This window comes from Somniosus microcephalus, chromosome 12 (genome assembly GCF_052327205.1).
Source record: "Somniosus microcephalus isolate GS21.2 chromosome 12, FLI_Smic_1.0, whole genome shotgun sequence".
Taxonomy (NCBI): Eukaryota; Metazoa; Chordata; class Chondrichthyes; order Squaliformes; family Somniosidae; genus Somniosus; species Somniosus microcephalus.
In genome coordinates, this window is record NC_140998.1 from 163,590,274 (window position 1) to 163,606,748 (window position 16,475).

The window sequence follows — 16,475 nt, forward strand, 5'->3', positions numbered from 1 at the left end:
TTATCTCAGATGGGTGGTCAAATGTACGAGGGGAGGGCATCATAAACTACATCGTCTCCACTCCTCTCCCAGTGTTCTTCAAGAGCACAGACACGAAGGACAACAGACACACAGGCACATACATTGCTGATGAGCTGAAAGCGGTCATCAACGATCTTGGATCACAAAAGGTCTTTGCAGTAGTTACTGACAATGCTGCGAATATGAAGGCTGCTTGGGCTCAAGTGGAGGAGGCCTACCCTCATATTACGTCTATTGGGTGCGCAGCTCATGGGCTTAACCTGCTCCTCAAGGACATCATGGGTTTGAGAACCATGGAAACACTGTACAAGAGAGCCAAGCAAGTTGTTAAGTATGTCAGGGGAAAACAGGTAGTTGCAGCAACCTACAACTCCAAGCAAATGACAAAGAACAAGAACACCACACTGAAGCTGCCCAACAACACTAGATGGGGTGGTGTTGTCATAATGTACAACAGCCTTCTGGAGGGTAAGGAGTCGCTGCAAGAAATGGCAATATCCCAGTCTGGGGATATGGAAATCACCATCAAGAAAATACTGCTGGATGATGTGTTTTGGGAGAGAGTGGTTAGCAGCCTTAAACTACTCTCACCAGTAGCATCTGCAGTTGCTCAGATTGAAGGAGATGACGCTGTCTTGTCAGATGTTCTCAGGCTTTTTACTGATTTAAAAGAACAAATCAGCATTGCCCTACCCACATCCCTGCTGCTCAAAGCAGAGGAGAAGGCAATTGTTCAATTCATACAGACGCGTCAAGAATTTTGTGTCAAGCCGATTCATGCTGGACCCAAAGCATGTTGGGAGACCAATACTTTCTGGAGAACAGATCAACAGCGCTTACAGTGTGATTTCTACCCTCTCACACCATCTCAATCTGGATGTGGGCAAAGTTCTGGGAAGTCTGGCAAAGTTCTCTACCAAGCAAGGTGTAGTGTATGTAACCGTTCCACCTTTAAGAGAACCATTTTAGGGGTTGCACTACCTTATCTTGGCTGCTGTATACTGTAATACCGGTGGTGACCACACCGGTATATAAGTGCTGTGTAATGATTTATTGGGCAGTTCCGCCCTGACCTTCAACTAGTAAAGTCCTGTTAAAGTTTACTCTTGTGGTCTGTGTAGTAATTCTCAATATAACACACAGACTTAACAGTGGCGACGATTACGATCTTACCCTGCGGCAGAGATACATCCAAGGCAGTTTAACGGGCGTCGAGAAGAGGCATCTGCCCTCATCATTCTGCTGAGAGAAGACTCGAGTCTGCAGAGCGAAGGAAGAATTCTGACACGAAGCCTTCCATCAGCAACAGGCAGTGATCATCCCTTCTCTCACGGTGGTGGGTAAGCCGATCAGCGACGAGCAGCAAGTCGGCCACGTTGGCTGTGAAATAGGGGAGGGAAGAACGGAAGAGATAAGGGCGGAGAACTCGACCACGGCCGGGGAAAAGAGCCAGACAGAAGTCGGGGCCAGAGGCGCTGAGACTGGGGCAGCGTAGGGCACGGAAGCCGTGGTGAATGCAAACGCAGCCGGTGTGAGAGACCGGGCTACAAGCGGGAACGCAGCCGGTGTGAGAGACCGGGCTACAAGCGGGAACGCAGCCGGTGTGAGAGACCGGGCTACAAGCGGGCTGGGAGACGCAACAGCGTCGAGAGACAGCTCGACCGCGACCGGTGAAAAAGGCCGGGCAGCTACCGAGGCCGCGAGGCGCAGCGACCGGGACAGCGTAAGGCGTGGGAGAAAATAGCGGGCTGGGAGACGCAACAGCGTCGAGAGAGAGCTCGACTGCGACCGGTGAAAAAGGCCGGGCAGCTACCGAGGCCGCGAGGCGCAGCGACCGGGACAGCGTAAGCGCGGGAGAAAATTAAAAAAAAATTTAAAAACCGCGGAGAACTCAGCCGCAGCCGGGAGGGAAAGGACCGGACTGCAAGAGGGGCTGGGAGGCGCGATTTGAAAACCGCTGGGGGAGGGCGAACGCAGCAATACGGCAATCGCCATTACAGCCAGCGGGGGAGAAAGGCAAACGCGGGAAGCCGCCATTTTCGGAGGCGGGGGAAGAAGACAAGCGCGGGAAACCGCCATTTTGTAAAAAAAAAAAAATAATTCTTTTGTTTCTCAAGAAGATCGCGAGGATGCCTAAGCGTGGTAACATCAACGATTTCGATCCCGATGTTGAAGATTGGGCCACGTATGTAGAACACATAGAGATATATTGTAAGGCAAATAAAATATCAAATGAAGATAAAGCATTAACCTTACTAAACTCAATGGGTGCGAAGACATACGGGCTATTGAAGCATCTTCTATCACCAGCTAAACCGGCGGATCAGACTTTCGCTAATATTGTTGCTGTCCTGAAGGATCATTTGAACCCCACACCGCTGATGTTAGCGGAACGATTTAAATTTTATGCGAGAACGCAACTGAAAGAGGAAAGCAACGCGGAGTACTTAATTGAACTGCGTAAGCTAGCGAAATACTGTCAGTTTGGGGAAGGACTGACAGAGGCACTGAGAGACAAATTCGTGTGCGGATTGTCGAAAGAAGGAACACAAAAGCGGCTACTTGAAGAAAATGATCTTACACTTGATAAGGCTGTCTCTATTGCAGCATCGCACGAAGCCGCAGCGAGAGGCACTGCGAAAATGCAGCTGAAGGCAGCGGTACTCAGCGTAGATCAAATGGCTTTGGGTACAACGAAATGTTATTGTTGTGGGAAGACAACACACGATCAGAACCAATGCTGGTTTAAAAACCAGGAATGTAGAAAATGTGGCAAGCTTGGTCACATAGCTAAAGTATGCCGGTCAGGAAAGAAGACCAGCAACAAAAAGTCACCGCAGGAAAAGTGCAGCAAGGTACACAAGGTGGCTGAGAAGAGTTCGGATGAACAGAATTCGGATTCAGACTCCAACAGCAAGGAACTGGGTAGTCTGAGAATTCACAATGTGAGTAAAGAAGCTGACCTACAAACTATCTGGGTCACACAGCAGATAGCAGGAGTCCACGTGAAGATGGAATTGGACACCGGATCGGCGTTGACGGTCATGAATAAGCAAGATTACAAAAAGTTATTCACACATATTCCCCTACGGGGTACGGAGATAGTATTAAAGACATACACGGGGCAAAGAGTATACCCCATCGGAAAGATAAACGTCAAGGTGGTACACAAGGGCAAAGAACACCAAGGAATGGACATATATGCACTACCTGAGGGAGGTCCACCACTTCTGGGACGGGAGTGGATCAGGAAAATAAATATGGACTGGCACTCCCTAAAAGCAATAACGGTAGATTCCGGAAAGGAAAAAAAAGGTCAAACCTGCACGATTGTCCAGAATATTGGATGAGGGCATATGCAGCAGTGACAGTGACAAAGCAGAGAGTGAGAACTCGGTGAAGACAATCAGCTCAGACTCTGGAACTGATGATGGTAAGACCAGCCCATGTACAAAAGACGAGTCTACAATGGACTTGCAGACTAATGATGGAAAAACGAAGGAGGGCATAAATGCTTCAGGAGAGAACAAAGTATCAGAACAGAATTCCACTGGACAACGACAACATAGTTTGACAGAGAATTCTGAGTCTGTCCAGTCTACTGACATGCACATTTCGGAGGAACACCGGGCTCGAACTCAACTCAATTCCAAACTACAACAGCAATTAGAACAAATGATTCGCCGTTTTGAGCAAGAGATGAATGCAAAGAAAAAGTTCCTTGACACAGAGTGGGAGAATCTGGGAAGACAGCAGAAGCAGCTGATTGAGAAAATGGAACAGGAACACACAAACCGTCTACGCGATGAGGCCAAACGAATCAAAGCTGAGCAAGAAAGGGGATATGTCAAATTCATCGATCAGTTGAAAGCTAAGAAGAAAGAGCACCCTTTTGTGAGCAGTGTCAGCAGTAATAAGCCACTCAGGGAATTGGTGGCAGAGGCAAAAACTGAAGATGCTGCAGAGATCAAATTTGTTACTGAAAGCGCTACTTCCAGAGCTTTGCTTCGAATTAAAGAATTGCCAGTTAAAATTGTGAAACCCTTAGAGAAGATTGGCATGGAGAAACATCGTGTCATTTTCGAATGCAAGGTTTCCAGGCCAAATGCTGCTGTCAAGTGGTATTACAAAGACAAAGAGATTCATCCCAATAATAAATATGAGATTGTGAGTGAAGATGTGTACAGGAAGCTCGTTATTAATAATGTCGCTTTTGAAGATGAAGGCAGCTACATGTGCGATGCCATAGATGGGGGGCACAGTGGCATAGTGGTTAGCACTGTTGCCGCACAGCGCCAGGGACCCGGGTTCAAATCCGGCCTCGGGCGACTGTCTGTGTGGAGTTTGCACATTCTCCCTGTGTCTGCGTGGGTTTCCTCCGGGTGCTCCGGTTTCCTCCCACAGTCCAAAGATGTGCGGGTTAGGTTGATTTGGCTATGATAAATTGACCCTTAGTGTTGGGGGATTAAATACGTGGGGTTACGGGGATAGGGTGGGATATGTGTCGGTGCAGGCTCGATGGGCCGAAATGGCCTCTATCTGCACTGTGGGGATTCTGTGATTCTGTGAGATGACCAAAGCCCAGCAAAGTTATATGTAGAAGAGCAATCAATTGCCATCATTAAACCCATAGGTGATGTGGAAGTGACAGAGCCAAGTGACGCCATTCTTGAGTGTGAGCTTTCAGTTGCTGACGTGAAGCCTCCAAAATGGATACTAAATGGTGAAATTCTTCATGCTTCTGAAGATGTGGACATTGAGCATCGTGGCACTATTCATCGTCTCACTCTGGAAAAAATAAACTTGTAAGATGACCGGCTTGCTGCAGTTTATCGCAGGGAAATCAAAATCTGAGGCGAGGCTGACTATTAAAGAGCCTCCGTCAAAGGTAGTCAAAGAACTACAGAACATTACAGGGGAAGAGAAGCATTCTGCTACTTTGAGCTGTGAGTTTACACCTACTTCTTTGATGATGAAGATGATGACTCATCTGAACCATTATCACCCCTACCAGGTCACGCACGTGGTCCCTCCGAACTGAGCCAAATCAGTCTGGAAGTAGAAAAACTTCCCAAGGTACTCGAGCCTTTAGAAGTCAGCAATGCTGGTTCTGCAATTACGAAAGTTCAAGCTGTTAAGTCCAGTGAGGGACTATTAGATGAGTCACCCCAGCAACAAGAACCTACTACACCACTGAAAACTACTACACCACCGAGGCGTTATCCGGACCGAGTCAGTAGGCGCAGGAGGCGCCGCCTCAGAGACTGAATCTGTGAACTGTTTTTACATGAAGTTGTGTATATATATGTTATGATGATGTTATGTTTAATGGAGAATATATATACTGTTAAGCTAAAAAGGGAGGATTGTAGTGTATGTAACCGTTCCACCTTTAAGAGAACTATTTTAGGGGTTGCACTACTTTATCTTGGCTGCTGTATACTGTAATACCGGTGGTGACCACACCGGTATATAAGTGCTGTGTAATGATTTATTGGGCAGTTCCGCCCTGACCTTCAACTAGTAAAGTCCTGTTAAAGTTTACTCTTGTGGTCTGTGTAGTAATTCTCAATATAACACACAGACTTAACACAAGGTCTTTGGAATGGGGATGGGATATGGGAATCATGCAAGCATACCAGTGCACATACCTGGTGGAAGGGACTTTGTGCATCTGAGGCCCTGTCACCTATTGCATCGGTGATACTCCAAATCCCACCTTCATCAGCGGCCTCTGAACGAAACTGGTCACTTTTTGGGAATACGCATACAAAGGTGCGCAACAGGCTGACTAACGAGAGTGGAGAAACTGGTGGCTATCCGGGCGAACCTACAACTTATTGAGCCAGATACAGAAGTGTCCACCACACAGCTAGACACTGACACAGAGGAGGAAATGGACACGTCAGAGCCAGAGTCAGAGAATCAGGAGGAGCAATGAGGAGTAGAAGACTCAGAAGACTCATGAGTAGAAGACTCAAAGGGACAAAATAAGGACAAATTACAGGCTAAATAAGCTGACGCTCTTTTTATTTTATTTTAAATGGGTCTTTTTTGTGGGGGTTCAATAAAGTTCAAAATTATAACCTAAATAAAGTTTTGAAAGCCTGTTTTTATTTGTATGGAACAGTATGTCTATTTTGACGACAAAGATAATATAAGGGTGGCATAGTGGTTAGCACTGTTGCCTCACAGCGCCAGGGACCCGGGTTCGAATCCGGCCTCGGGCGACTGTCTGTGTGGAGTTTGCACATTCTCCCCGTGTTTGCGTGGGTTTCCTCCGGGTGCTCCGGTTTCCTCCCACAGTCCAAAGATGTGCGGGTTAGGTTGATTGGCTATGATAAATTGACCCTTAGTGTTAGGGGGATTAAATACGTGGGGTTACGGGGATAGGGTGGGATATGTGTTGGTGTAGGGGTTATGGGGATCGGGTGGGATATGTGTCGGTGCAGGCTCGATGGGCCGAAATGGCCTCTATCTGCACTGTGGGGTTTCTGTGATTCTGTGATTCTGTGAAGGGTCAGAGACAAAAACCATCAGTGTGCAAAAAAACTCTAAATTCCCATAAATTCCCGAAAATTCCCATGGAAAGTTTCCTCTTTTAAAAATTCCCAGAATTTTGCAACCTTACACCAAACTCTTCTTTCTTTCAAGAACAAAGGTTCCTTCCGAGCATTCTTTATTATATTTTAAATCCCTTCTTTATAAGCAATTTCTTTCCGGTATTGATTGTTTAAAATCCACACCCCTGAACCGATCTTAACTCTGCTGTTCCTAATTCTAAGAACCAAAGCCGATTGATTATAAAAAAGTATTTTTTAGTGACCAATCTCCATCACCTCAGAACTTAACCCTTCCCGCATTAACACAAAATCTATTCGGCTCTGTTTTAAAACATCACCAACCCAACCTGATCAGGAGAACTCCCTTTTTATGCGATTCCAGTCCCTCCATACGTCTCTCAAATTTAAATTTGCCATCATTTTACAATCATCCCTCTGGAGTTATCATCCTTAAAGGTCATCTGGGCTGAAATGTCCATCCAAGATAAAAATACATTAAAATCCCCCACTATACAAGGATTTTCCACCTCTGCCACTTCAGTGAATAACCCCCGAAAAAACTCGCGACGCTTGCAATGTTCGTTCGGTGCACAGATGTTAAAACTATCTCAATTAAATTCCTCCAATTTTACCCTTAGCCGTAAAAATCTCCCCTCAATGTCCTTGTCCACCAAGGCAACATTCTCTTTTATGGACAGACTCACCAAAACAGCCACCCCTCTACGGTTATTGTTTGCACAACTTGCAAGCACCTCTCCCTTCCAAACCTTCTGAACTCTTTCTAGAATATCCTCATCCCAAAAGGTTTCTTGCAGACACAAGTCCGTGCCTTTAAAACCCTGCAACAACTGCTGCAATTTCTTCTCACCCCTCAGTCCGTTCACATTAATCAAGACCAATGTAATCATGACTCCAAAGAAGGGAAGTATGCCTGATAATCTCCCCATCATTTAATCTGTGGCCCTTCCCTCTGCTCCTTCCCAACTTTTCGGCCAGCTGTTGCTTTTTCCTGCAGCCTCCGAATCTTTTTCACCTCCTGTTTGAACGTTCCCTGCTGTTTCAGCCTCTTCCTTGCATTAAGTTTGGGCCCCTGAGGACTTGCCCTTTCCCCCTCCTTCTGCCCCTCACTAACCTTTCCCTTTCCACATGGTGCCACCCCACCCCCCACTTCCATGTCTCTGTCCCCCTCTAATTCCTCACTCTCAAGCTCTTCTGTAACCCTCTGTGCCTGCTCCCCGTCAGATACATAATCCTGCTCCCCGTCAGATACATCATCTCCCATAGAGAGTCTTCCTGCTATCGCTGTTTCTCCAACAGTGCCGCTCCCTTCAACCTCATCTCCACCGCTGACCCTTGCTCCCTGATCCTTCTCTCTCTGAGACAATGGCGCACCTATATTGCTCCCTTCTGGCGTCTTTGTCTTGCCGTTCCCATCCTGCTGCCCCTTTAAGGCTCCTGCCTCTTGCACCCTCTCCTTGTCTTGCCCCCTCCTGCTCACCGAGATGTCCAACTCCCCATCTTTCTTTGGAGTACTCACATTTACCACGCACCCCACTCCTCTCCTCCCGTGGACACCAGATTCTTTAGGGAGAGCTGAACCGTATTAAGGCTCGAGTCTACACTCGACCCTTGCTGCCCGCTGCTGTCTTTGTTCTTTTCCACTGTACTTGGTGTGTTTTCCACCATCTCCTTCCTGTTCTCTGCTCCGTAATTTACTGCCTCTTCCTGTGCTCTTTTCTCTTTCAATTTACCAGCTGTGCCCTCCGACTGCTCCGCTCCTCCAGCCGTTCCACTCGCACCTCCTGCTCCTTCTCCCATCACCTCATCACTCATAGAGCTTCCTTCTGCCTCACACTCACAGCGGGTGGGGCCTTTGTGACATACCCCACAGCTCTCCGCCTTGCAGCTCCGAGCGATGTGTCCAGACTCGCCACAATTATAACAGTACAATTTCTTACAAGATGGTCGTGTCCAAGACAATAATAACAAACCTTCACTTGGTTATCATGCAGTACACGAAAGTACTGCACTCCTTCCAATGTCTCGAATTTCAGCTGTACGGTAATGACTTCACCCCCTCTGGGAACCGCACCTTTATGTAACGGGTTCCATCTGCTACCCGTGTTCCTGGATAGTACCTCCTCTTTATTGCTGAGCAAATTTTAATGTCCCACGACTCCAACTTTTTGATTAGCATATCGTCCTCAATATAAACTGGCAAGTTTAAGAATGAGACCACCACCTCTTCCGAATATAGCAGAGATACCTCCAAGAACTCATCGCCAACTTTCAGACTGAGTAAAAGTCTTTCCACCTCCTCTCGGCCACTGACCGTCACCTCGAACCCAACATTCGGCTTTGGTCGGCAGGCAAAGCAGCTTCCCTCGCCACAGTCCTCATGTACCGCCTGGATAATATCCCAAACTCGTATCTCCTTATCCTCGCACTGAACCACCGCCGTGTTTTCTTTTCCAAACCTCCTGGGGTCCCGGCCCAAATCTTTGGGCCTTTTTCTTTCCCTTCCAACCACAGTTTCTTCCCTAATTAAATTCATCTTGGGAACACTGTCCTCTGAGGGGCCCGGCACTCCAGACCCCTCAGCAGCCATCTGGCTGTTTTTTATGGGCCAAAAAGGCCCTGAAACCTGAAAACAAAAACCCCAAAACCCACCACCAACTTTTTACAAACTCACTCCAACTCCCTGCTGTAATCAGGCAACCAGTAACACCTGCTCACTCCTAGCCCCTCCCACCTAGAGCATGTTACCCACTGAGCCACAGTCGACACCTTGTATAAACCACCCTAGAAAGGAAGCACCTTAGCAAATCAGGACATCATAGTTTAATCTGGAGTTGGAGGAGCGGACAGTGCAGACAGGGATGGTTGGGCGAAGAAGATTGTACAGATAGAGCAGAGGTGTTCACAAAGGGATTTGGCGAGACAGACAACAATCTGGAAGTTGATTTGCTGGAGCTACAGCGACAGAGGTGACAGTGACAGTGTGTTGGTATGTTGTCTATCTACTGGCGCGATCCACTGACCTTTTCACCGTGCGGAGCAGTGTGGAGCGAGCCTCATTGTGGAATGTGATGATGACACTGGTCGCTGGCAGGTCCTTGTTGTACTGGATTGAGGGGCACCTGAAAAACAGCGAGGGCAGTTAGAAAGGAGAACTTGAACATAGGAACAGGAGATGGCCATTCAGTTAGATTATGGCTGATCAGTACTATTGGATAATCCTTATCCTTTTAATAACACATTTATGGAAGCTAGAGATGGCAATATGTCTGAAAATTAACTACATGTATTGTTGTTTCAAAACATTCATCTTCAGACTACATACAGAGCAGTACACACAGCCCTACGTCTATAACCTCATGTGTAAAGAACTCCCTGGGAATCGTGAGCAATTGCCTGTCCAGGCTTTTCACCGTAGCTCTCCTTGAAGGTAGCTAAAGTTCATAACTGAATTTATCTTTGTATCTCTCTCTTTCATACCATTTTAAGAACAGGTATACATTGTTCAATTCTTTGCGAATGTAACTGTTGGGCAATTTATGACCCTTGGGTCAAACAGATTGCTGAATGTGCAACCATAGGGACCTCATCCTTATCAACAACCTGTTCCATTGGCTAAAGCAATCATCCTTTTCCAATGTCAGTTATCTCAGCAACCTTTGCTTCTTATCTTTGCTCTTCCTGAACTACGACTTTATTCACTGTCATTGTGATCAAAAGATAGGATCTACAAGCACACAGTTTAAACCAATTCTGCCTACATTAGCTGTTCTGTCTTTGTTCTGTAAAGAATGTGAAAACATTTCTATATTCTTGTATGTACCCCAACCTCATTGTCCTGCCTTTGAACCATATTCCTCACTATCCTTCCCCCAACAAAAATCTATCAACATAAAATTCAGATGCACCAATATATGTGCCAATCCTGCCCACTACAATCTCTGCCAATCCTGCCCACTACAATCTCTGCCCAGTCAAACGCTGCCTTTGTTCGCAAATTGGCTGCTGCATTTCCTACATTACAACAGTGACTACACTTCAAAAGGTCATCGATCTGAAACGTTAACTCTGTTTCTCTCTCCACAGATACTGCCTGACCTGCTGAGTATTTCCAGCATTTTCTGTTTTTATTTCAAAAATACTTAATTGACCGTGAAACACTTTGGGACGTCCTCAGGCTGTGAATGGCGCTATATAAATGGAAGTCTTTCAGTGAACTGAAACTTCCTCTCTTAGGCTCGGTATTTGGCACTACCCATCCTGCCCTGCTGTCATTTTCAAAAAGTATAAAAAAACATTAATCTGTCAGTTTGTAGCATTCAGGCTAACCTCAATAGTTGAATTTATTTACAAGAAAAATTATTACACAGAAGAAAGAAACTAGCTGGGCAAATAGTTAGAAAATAACAGTGAATTAAGCAGTCCAGAAGAATGTAAACATTTTTATTGCAGTCTATTTCAGAACATAAGAATTAGGAGCAGGAGTAGGTCATAGGTCCCCTCGAGCCTGCTCCGCCATTCAATAAGATCATGGCTGATCATCGGCCTCAACTCCACTTTCCCGCACTATCCCCATACCCCACAATATTCCCTTAGAGTCCAAAAATCTATCGATCTCAGCCTTAAATATACTCAACGACTGAGCATCCATAGCACTATGGGGCAGAGAATTACAAAGATCCACAACCTGCTGAGTGAAGAAATGTCTCCTCATCTCAGCCTTAAATGGCTGACCCCTTATTCTGAGACCGGCCCCTCGTTCTAGACTCTCCAGCCAGGGGAAACAATCTCTCAGCAGCTATCCTGTAAAGCCCTCTCAGAATCATATGTTTCACTGAGATCACCTCTCATTCTTCTAAACTTCAGAGTATAGGCCCATTTTACTCAATCTCTCTTCATAGGATAACCCTCTCATCCCAGAAATCAATCTAGTGAACCTTCTTTGCACCCCCTCTAAGGCAAATATATCTTTCCTATAGTACGGAGACCAAAGCTGTACAGAGTACTCCAGGTGTGGTCTCACTAAGGCCCTATATAATTGCAGTAAGAGTCCTTTACTCTTGTACTCCTTGCAATAAAGGCCAACATACCATTTGCCTTCCTAATTGCTTGCTGTACCTGCTGCTAACTTTCTGTGTTTCCTGTACAAGGACACCCAAATCTCTCTGAACATCAACATTTAATAGTTTCTCACCATTTAAAAAATATTCAGTTTTTCTACTCTTCCTACCAAAGTGAATAACCTCACATTATACTCCTTCTGCCACCTTCTTGCCCACTAACATGCCTAAATCCCTCTTCAGACACTTTGTGTTCTCCTCACAGCTTACTTTCCCACCTAGCTTTGTACTGTCAACAAACTTGGATACATTACACTTGGTCCCGTTATCTAAGTCATTAATATAGATTGTAAATAGCTGAGGCCCCAGCACTGATCCTTGCGGCACCCCACTAGTAACAGCCTGCCAACCCGAAAATGATCCGTTTATTCCTACACTCTGTTTTCTGTCCTTTAACCAATCCTCTATCCATGCTAATGTATTACCCTCAACCCCATGAGACCTTATCTTGTACAACAACCTTTCCTGTGGCACCTTATTGAATGCTTTTTGAAAATCCAAAAACACTACATCCACTGGTTCCCCCTTATCTACCCTGCTAGTTACATCCTCGAAAAACTCTAATAGAAGAGATTACACATCTGCAAGCCTTTTGGAGAACACTGAATTTTGCAAGGCTCCTGCTGTGATGCTTGTGTGTGTGTGAAAATACTACGACCCCCGACCCCCACGTGGAACGCAACCATAATCTACACTGCCGAAAACTAAAAATTACAGTAGTGGCTCTACATATTCACCCATCAATAGGCCGCTGGCTACAGGAATATCAATCAAGCAGTACAGAGGCACAGTGGTCTAGTTGTTGTATTAAATAACTGGAGTGAATATTGACACCACTGTGTCAGCCAATGAGTTGGAGGCGGGGCGGGACTTGTGGTTGTAATTTACAGAGCCTCTGAACTCATGACCGAAATTATAGCAAACCGAGTCTCCTGAGTACAGCAGAATTATTTCTCCAGAAAAATGCAGTGAGTGTTGGATAGTTACAGAATACAAATGATGTGCGTAAAATCAATCCCAGTCACTTACAGCAGCGTGGTCTCCAGGCGTGATTGACGGGGAAATTACCCAATCATCTCCATTCTGGCCAGGGTTTGTGGTGTCACCATATGCAGCCTTAAATAACGAGGTCAGCTACCTAATTAAAGTTTGCCCATAATTAATCTGATTAGCACACAGTAGCTAATGTGCAGATCAAAGGCCTTTGCCTCTGTGTTGCAGAAACCTCAGCAACTGTCCTCCATAGGGGAAAAAAGGCCTCAGCTCTGGTTAGTTCAAGAGCACGTCTCGGAAACTATTAAAATGAAACTGGCTTGAGGCAGAATTCCGCATCTGTCAGAAATACGTGAACATGGTGGGTTTTTCCATTAAGCTCACCAGTCATCCTATGACCTCTCCCGATAAGGTCGTCAATTAGTGCTGAATTATGGGCTGTCTCGGGTTGGGTAGTGGCACCAGCTGGGATTCAGACTGAGGATGTCCTCCGTTCTCAGTTACATCAGAATGGCCAGAGGTAAGGAATCGTTGGTGCTTCTGGTAGCAGGAATTACTTATTCAGCCACTACCGAAGACACTCTCCAATGCAGCAGGCATCACCTAGTTGTAAGGCACTGCTGAGTATTTCAGCACTGTCGCATGTAGCTTCAGGAAGCCTCTTGATTTAGGCATCCTACTAGACCTTGAGACGAGCTTCCCATCCCATGTCCTCGTCATCACCAAGACCACCAACTTCCACCTCTGTAAAATCACCAGTCTCCACCACTGCCTCAGCCCATCTGCTGCTGAAACTCTCGTGCATGCTTCTGTTACCTCTAGACTCAACTTCATTCTCTCCTGGCAGGCCTCCCTTTTTCCACCCTCTGTAAATTTGAGCTCATCCAAAACTGGGCTGCCCATATCCTAACTCGTACCAAGTCCCATTCACCGTGTCACCCCTGTGCTCACTGGCCCACATTGGCTCCAGGTCCGGCAACGCCTTGATTTTAAAATGTTCATCCTCTTGTTGCAATCCCTCCATGGCCTCGCCCCTTCCCCCATCTCTGTAACCTTCTCCAACCCTACAATCCACCAACTCTGGCTTCTTGCACCACCCCCACTTCCTCAGCCCCACCATTGGTGGCCGTGCCTTCAGCTGCCTGGCCCCAAGCTCTGAAATTCCCTCCCGAAACCTCTCCACCCCTCGCTCCTCCTTTAAGACGCTGGTTAAAACCTGTCTCTTTGACCAAGATTTTAGTCATCTGTCCTAATATCTCCTTATGTGGCTCAGTGTCAATTTTTGAAGGCGCTATATAAATGCAAGTTGTTATTGTTTTGATGGTGTCAGAACCATCCGTGGTTGTCAACCGTCCCAGATCAATTTCAGAGTCTCCAGAAATTCAAGATTAATCTCCTGGACGAGTAACTCTGGAGAAAAGTCGTAGGGGCATTAAAATAAATTGTATGTTTTTTTAATTTTCTTTGACCACTTTTGTTTATTAGTTATAAAAATATTGGAGATGGGAAAAAATGCTGGGTGATTCGTGACTGGCAATCAGGTAAGGAAGAGTCTGTTTGCGTTCCAGTTGGCATGAGAACACTGGGCATCGCAAGGATGGATGTGTCGGGCGACCAAAGGCGAGCGTGTGGAGGCGGGGAGTTTGGAGGTGGAAGGCCGTGATGAAACCTCCTGGAATAGGTCGAACCAGAGAACAGCACCCGGGAGTGTGGGGACGGAGCGGTTAGAGGCAGGGGGTGGGGGGATAGAACTACCTGGAATAAGTCCAACCAAGTTGGCGATCCCACAACCAGCTCTGAGCTTGTGTGGAATATGAGGCTCCCATTGTACAGCTGGTTTACAGGAAGACTAGCTACACATCACAAACATAGAAGATAGGAGCAGGAGTAGGCCATTCGGCCCCTCGAGCCTGCTCCGCCATTCAATGAGATCATGGCTGATCATCCAAGTTCAGTACCCGGTCCCTGCTTTCTCCCCATATCCCTTGATCCCATTAGCCTTAAGAAATATATCCTAAAGCTAAATGCAGGAGAGTGACTTAGTCTGATTGCTCTCCCCAGCCCTGGGCTCCAACGTAAATGCAGCTTTTGTCTTCTTGCTCTTTCCTTCTCATCTTTTCAGCTCCCTTTTTGCATTTCTCTCTTTTTAGTCTTTCCATTTCTTTTGTTTCTCTCCCTCTTCCTTTCTCTCTCGCTTCCTGCTCCCTTTCTCTCTCCTCTCTCTCTCACATGGTTTCTGACTATGCCTTTGTAAAGACTAATCAGGGAGACTCAGTACACACAAGGTGACCCTCTGCCCCCCAGTCTAGACTTGGCAATGTCTCTCACACATTTTGTATTCCCATTGTCAACAACGTTTTCTTTCTCAGGTCAGGAAAGGAGACCTATGTAAACATTGCTCTCATTGCCCTTTCTATATCCCCCAGTACAGGAATGTACTGCTGTCAGAAACATGGGAATAATCTTCAAGACACTTTACAACACAAGTCTCATTCTGACAGCTAACAGGCAATTAAGAAATGCCACATAGAATATTCATGGAAGGTCACTGTTTACAGCACAGGATATTTGCATTCATTCAGAATCAAAATTGAACTTCCAGCACAAATAACCGAGGGGAAACGCGGCCCCCTGATGCACCACCGCTGTCTCCACTGCAAATCCCACAAATAACAATCGGACTAATGACCAAATAGTCTGTTTTAGTGATGTTGGTTGAAGGATAAATATTGGCCAGGACACCGGGGGAACTCCTCGAAATAGTGCCATGGGATCTTTAATGTCCACCTGAGAGGGCAGACGTGGCCTTGGTTTAACGTCTCATCTGAAAGACAGCACCTCCAACAGTGCAGCACTCCCTCAATACATAGATGTCTAAGGGGAAGATAGATAAATGCATGAAGGAGCAAGGAATAGAAGGGGTTATATGAAGAGTGGTGGGAGGAGGCTTGTGTGGAGCATCAACATCGGCATGGAGCAGTTGGGCCGAGTGGACAGTTTCTGTGCTGTACATTCTATGTCATTCTAGTACGGAATTGGAGTGTCAGCCTGGGTTATGTGCTAAAGTCTCTGGAGTCCTGTTCACCCATCAACCCTGTGCTCGCTGACCTACACCGGCTCCCGGTTAAGCAACACCTCTTTTTTAAAAAAAATTCTCATCCTGGTTTTCAAATCCCTCCATGGCTTCATCCCTCCCTATCTCTGCAACCTCTTTCAGCCCCACAACCCACCGAGATATCAGCGCTCCTCCAATTCTGGCCTCTTGACCATCCCTGATTTTAATCGCTCCACCATTGGTGGCCGTGCCTTCAGCTGCCGAGACCCCAAGCTCTGGAAATTCCCTCCTTAAACCATTATCTCTCTTTCCTCCTTTAAGACACTCCTTAAAACCTACCTCTTTAACCAAGGTTTTGGTCATCTGTCCCAATATCTCTTTGTGACTCGGTGTCAAATTTAACACTCCTGTGAAGCGCCTTGCGACATTTTACTATGCTATAAGCACTATATAAATGCAAGTTGTTGCTGTTGAGTGGGGCTTGAACCCACAACCTTCTGACTCAGAGGCAAGAGTGCTACCAACTGAGCCAAGGCTGATCACTTGATGGGTCGCATCTGCCCTCGTTAATCTGTTACATTAATACACATGGCCATGTTGGGGGGGAGAAAATCATTGTCAGCTTCTCAGTGGATAAATGCACCTGGTTAGGTGGTAAATGCCCCATGAAGACCAGCTTGACTGCATGGTAGCGCTCTTGCATCT

The 16,475-nt window shown here is 46.3% G+C and overlaps 1 protein-coding gene across 1 annotated transcript in view; it reads right to left on the reverse strand.

The window, feature by feature from the left end:
• The window catches only part of galnt16 (UDP-N-acetyl-alpha-D-galactosamine:polypeptide N-acetylgalactosaminyltransferase 16), a 242,549-nt gene that overhangs the window by 121,664 nt on the left and 104,410 nt on the right, over positions 1-16,475 (reverse strand). The window contains exon 3 of the mRNA XM_086003759.1: positions 9,626-9,724. Within this exon, the coding sequence (XP_085859885.1) occupies positions 9,626-9,724 (99 nt within the window). The remainder of the gene's footprint in view (positions 1-9,625; positions 9,725-16,475) is intronic.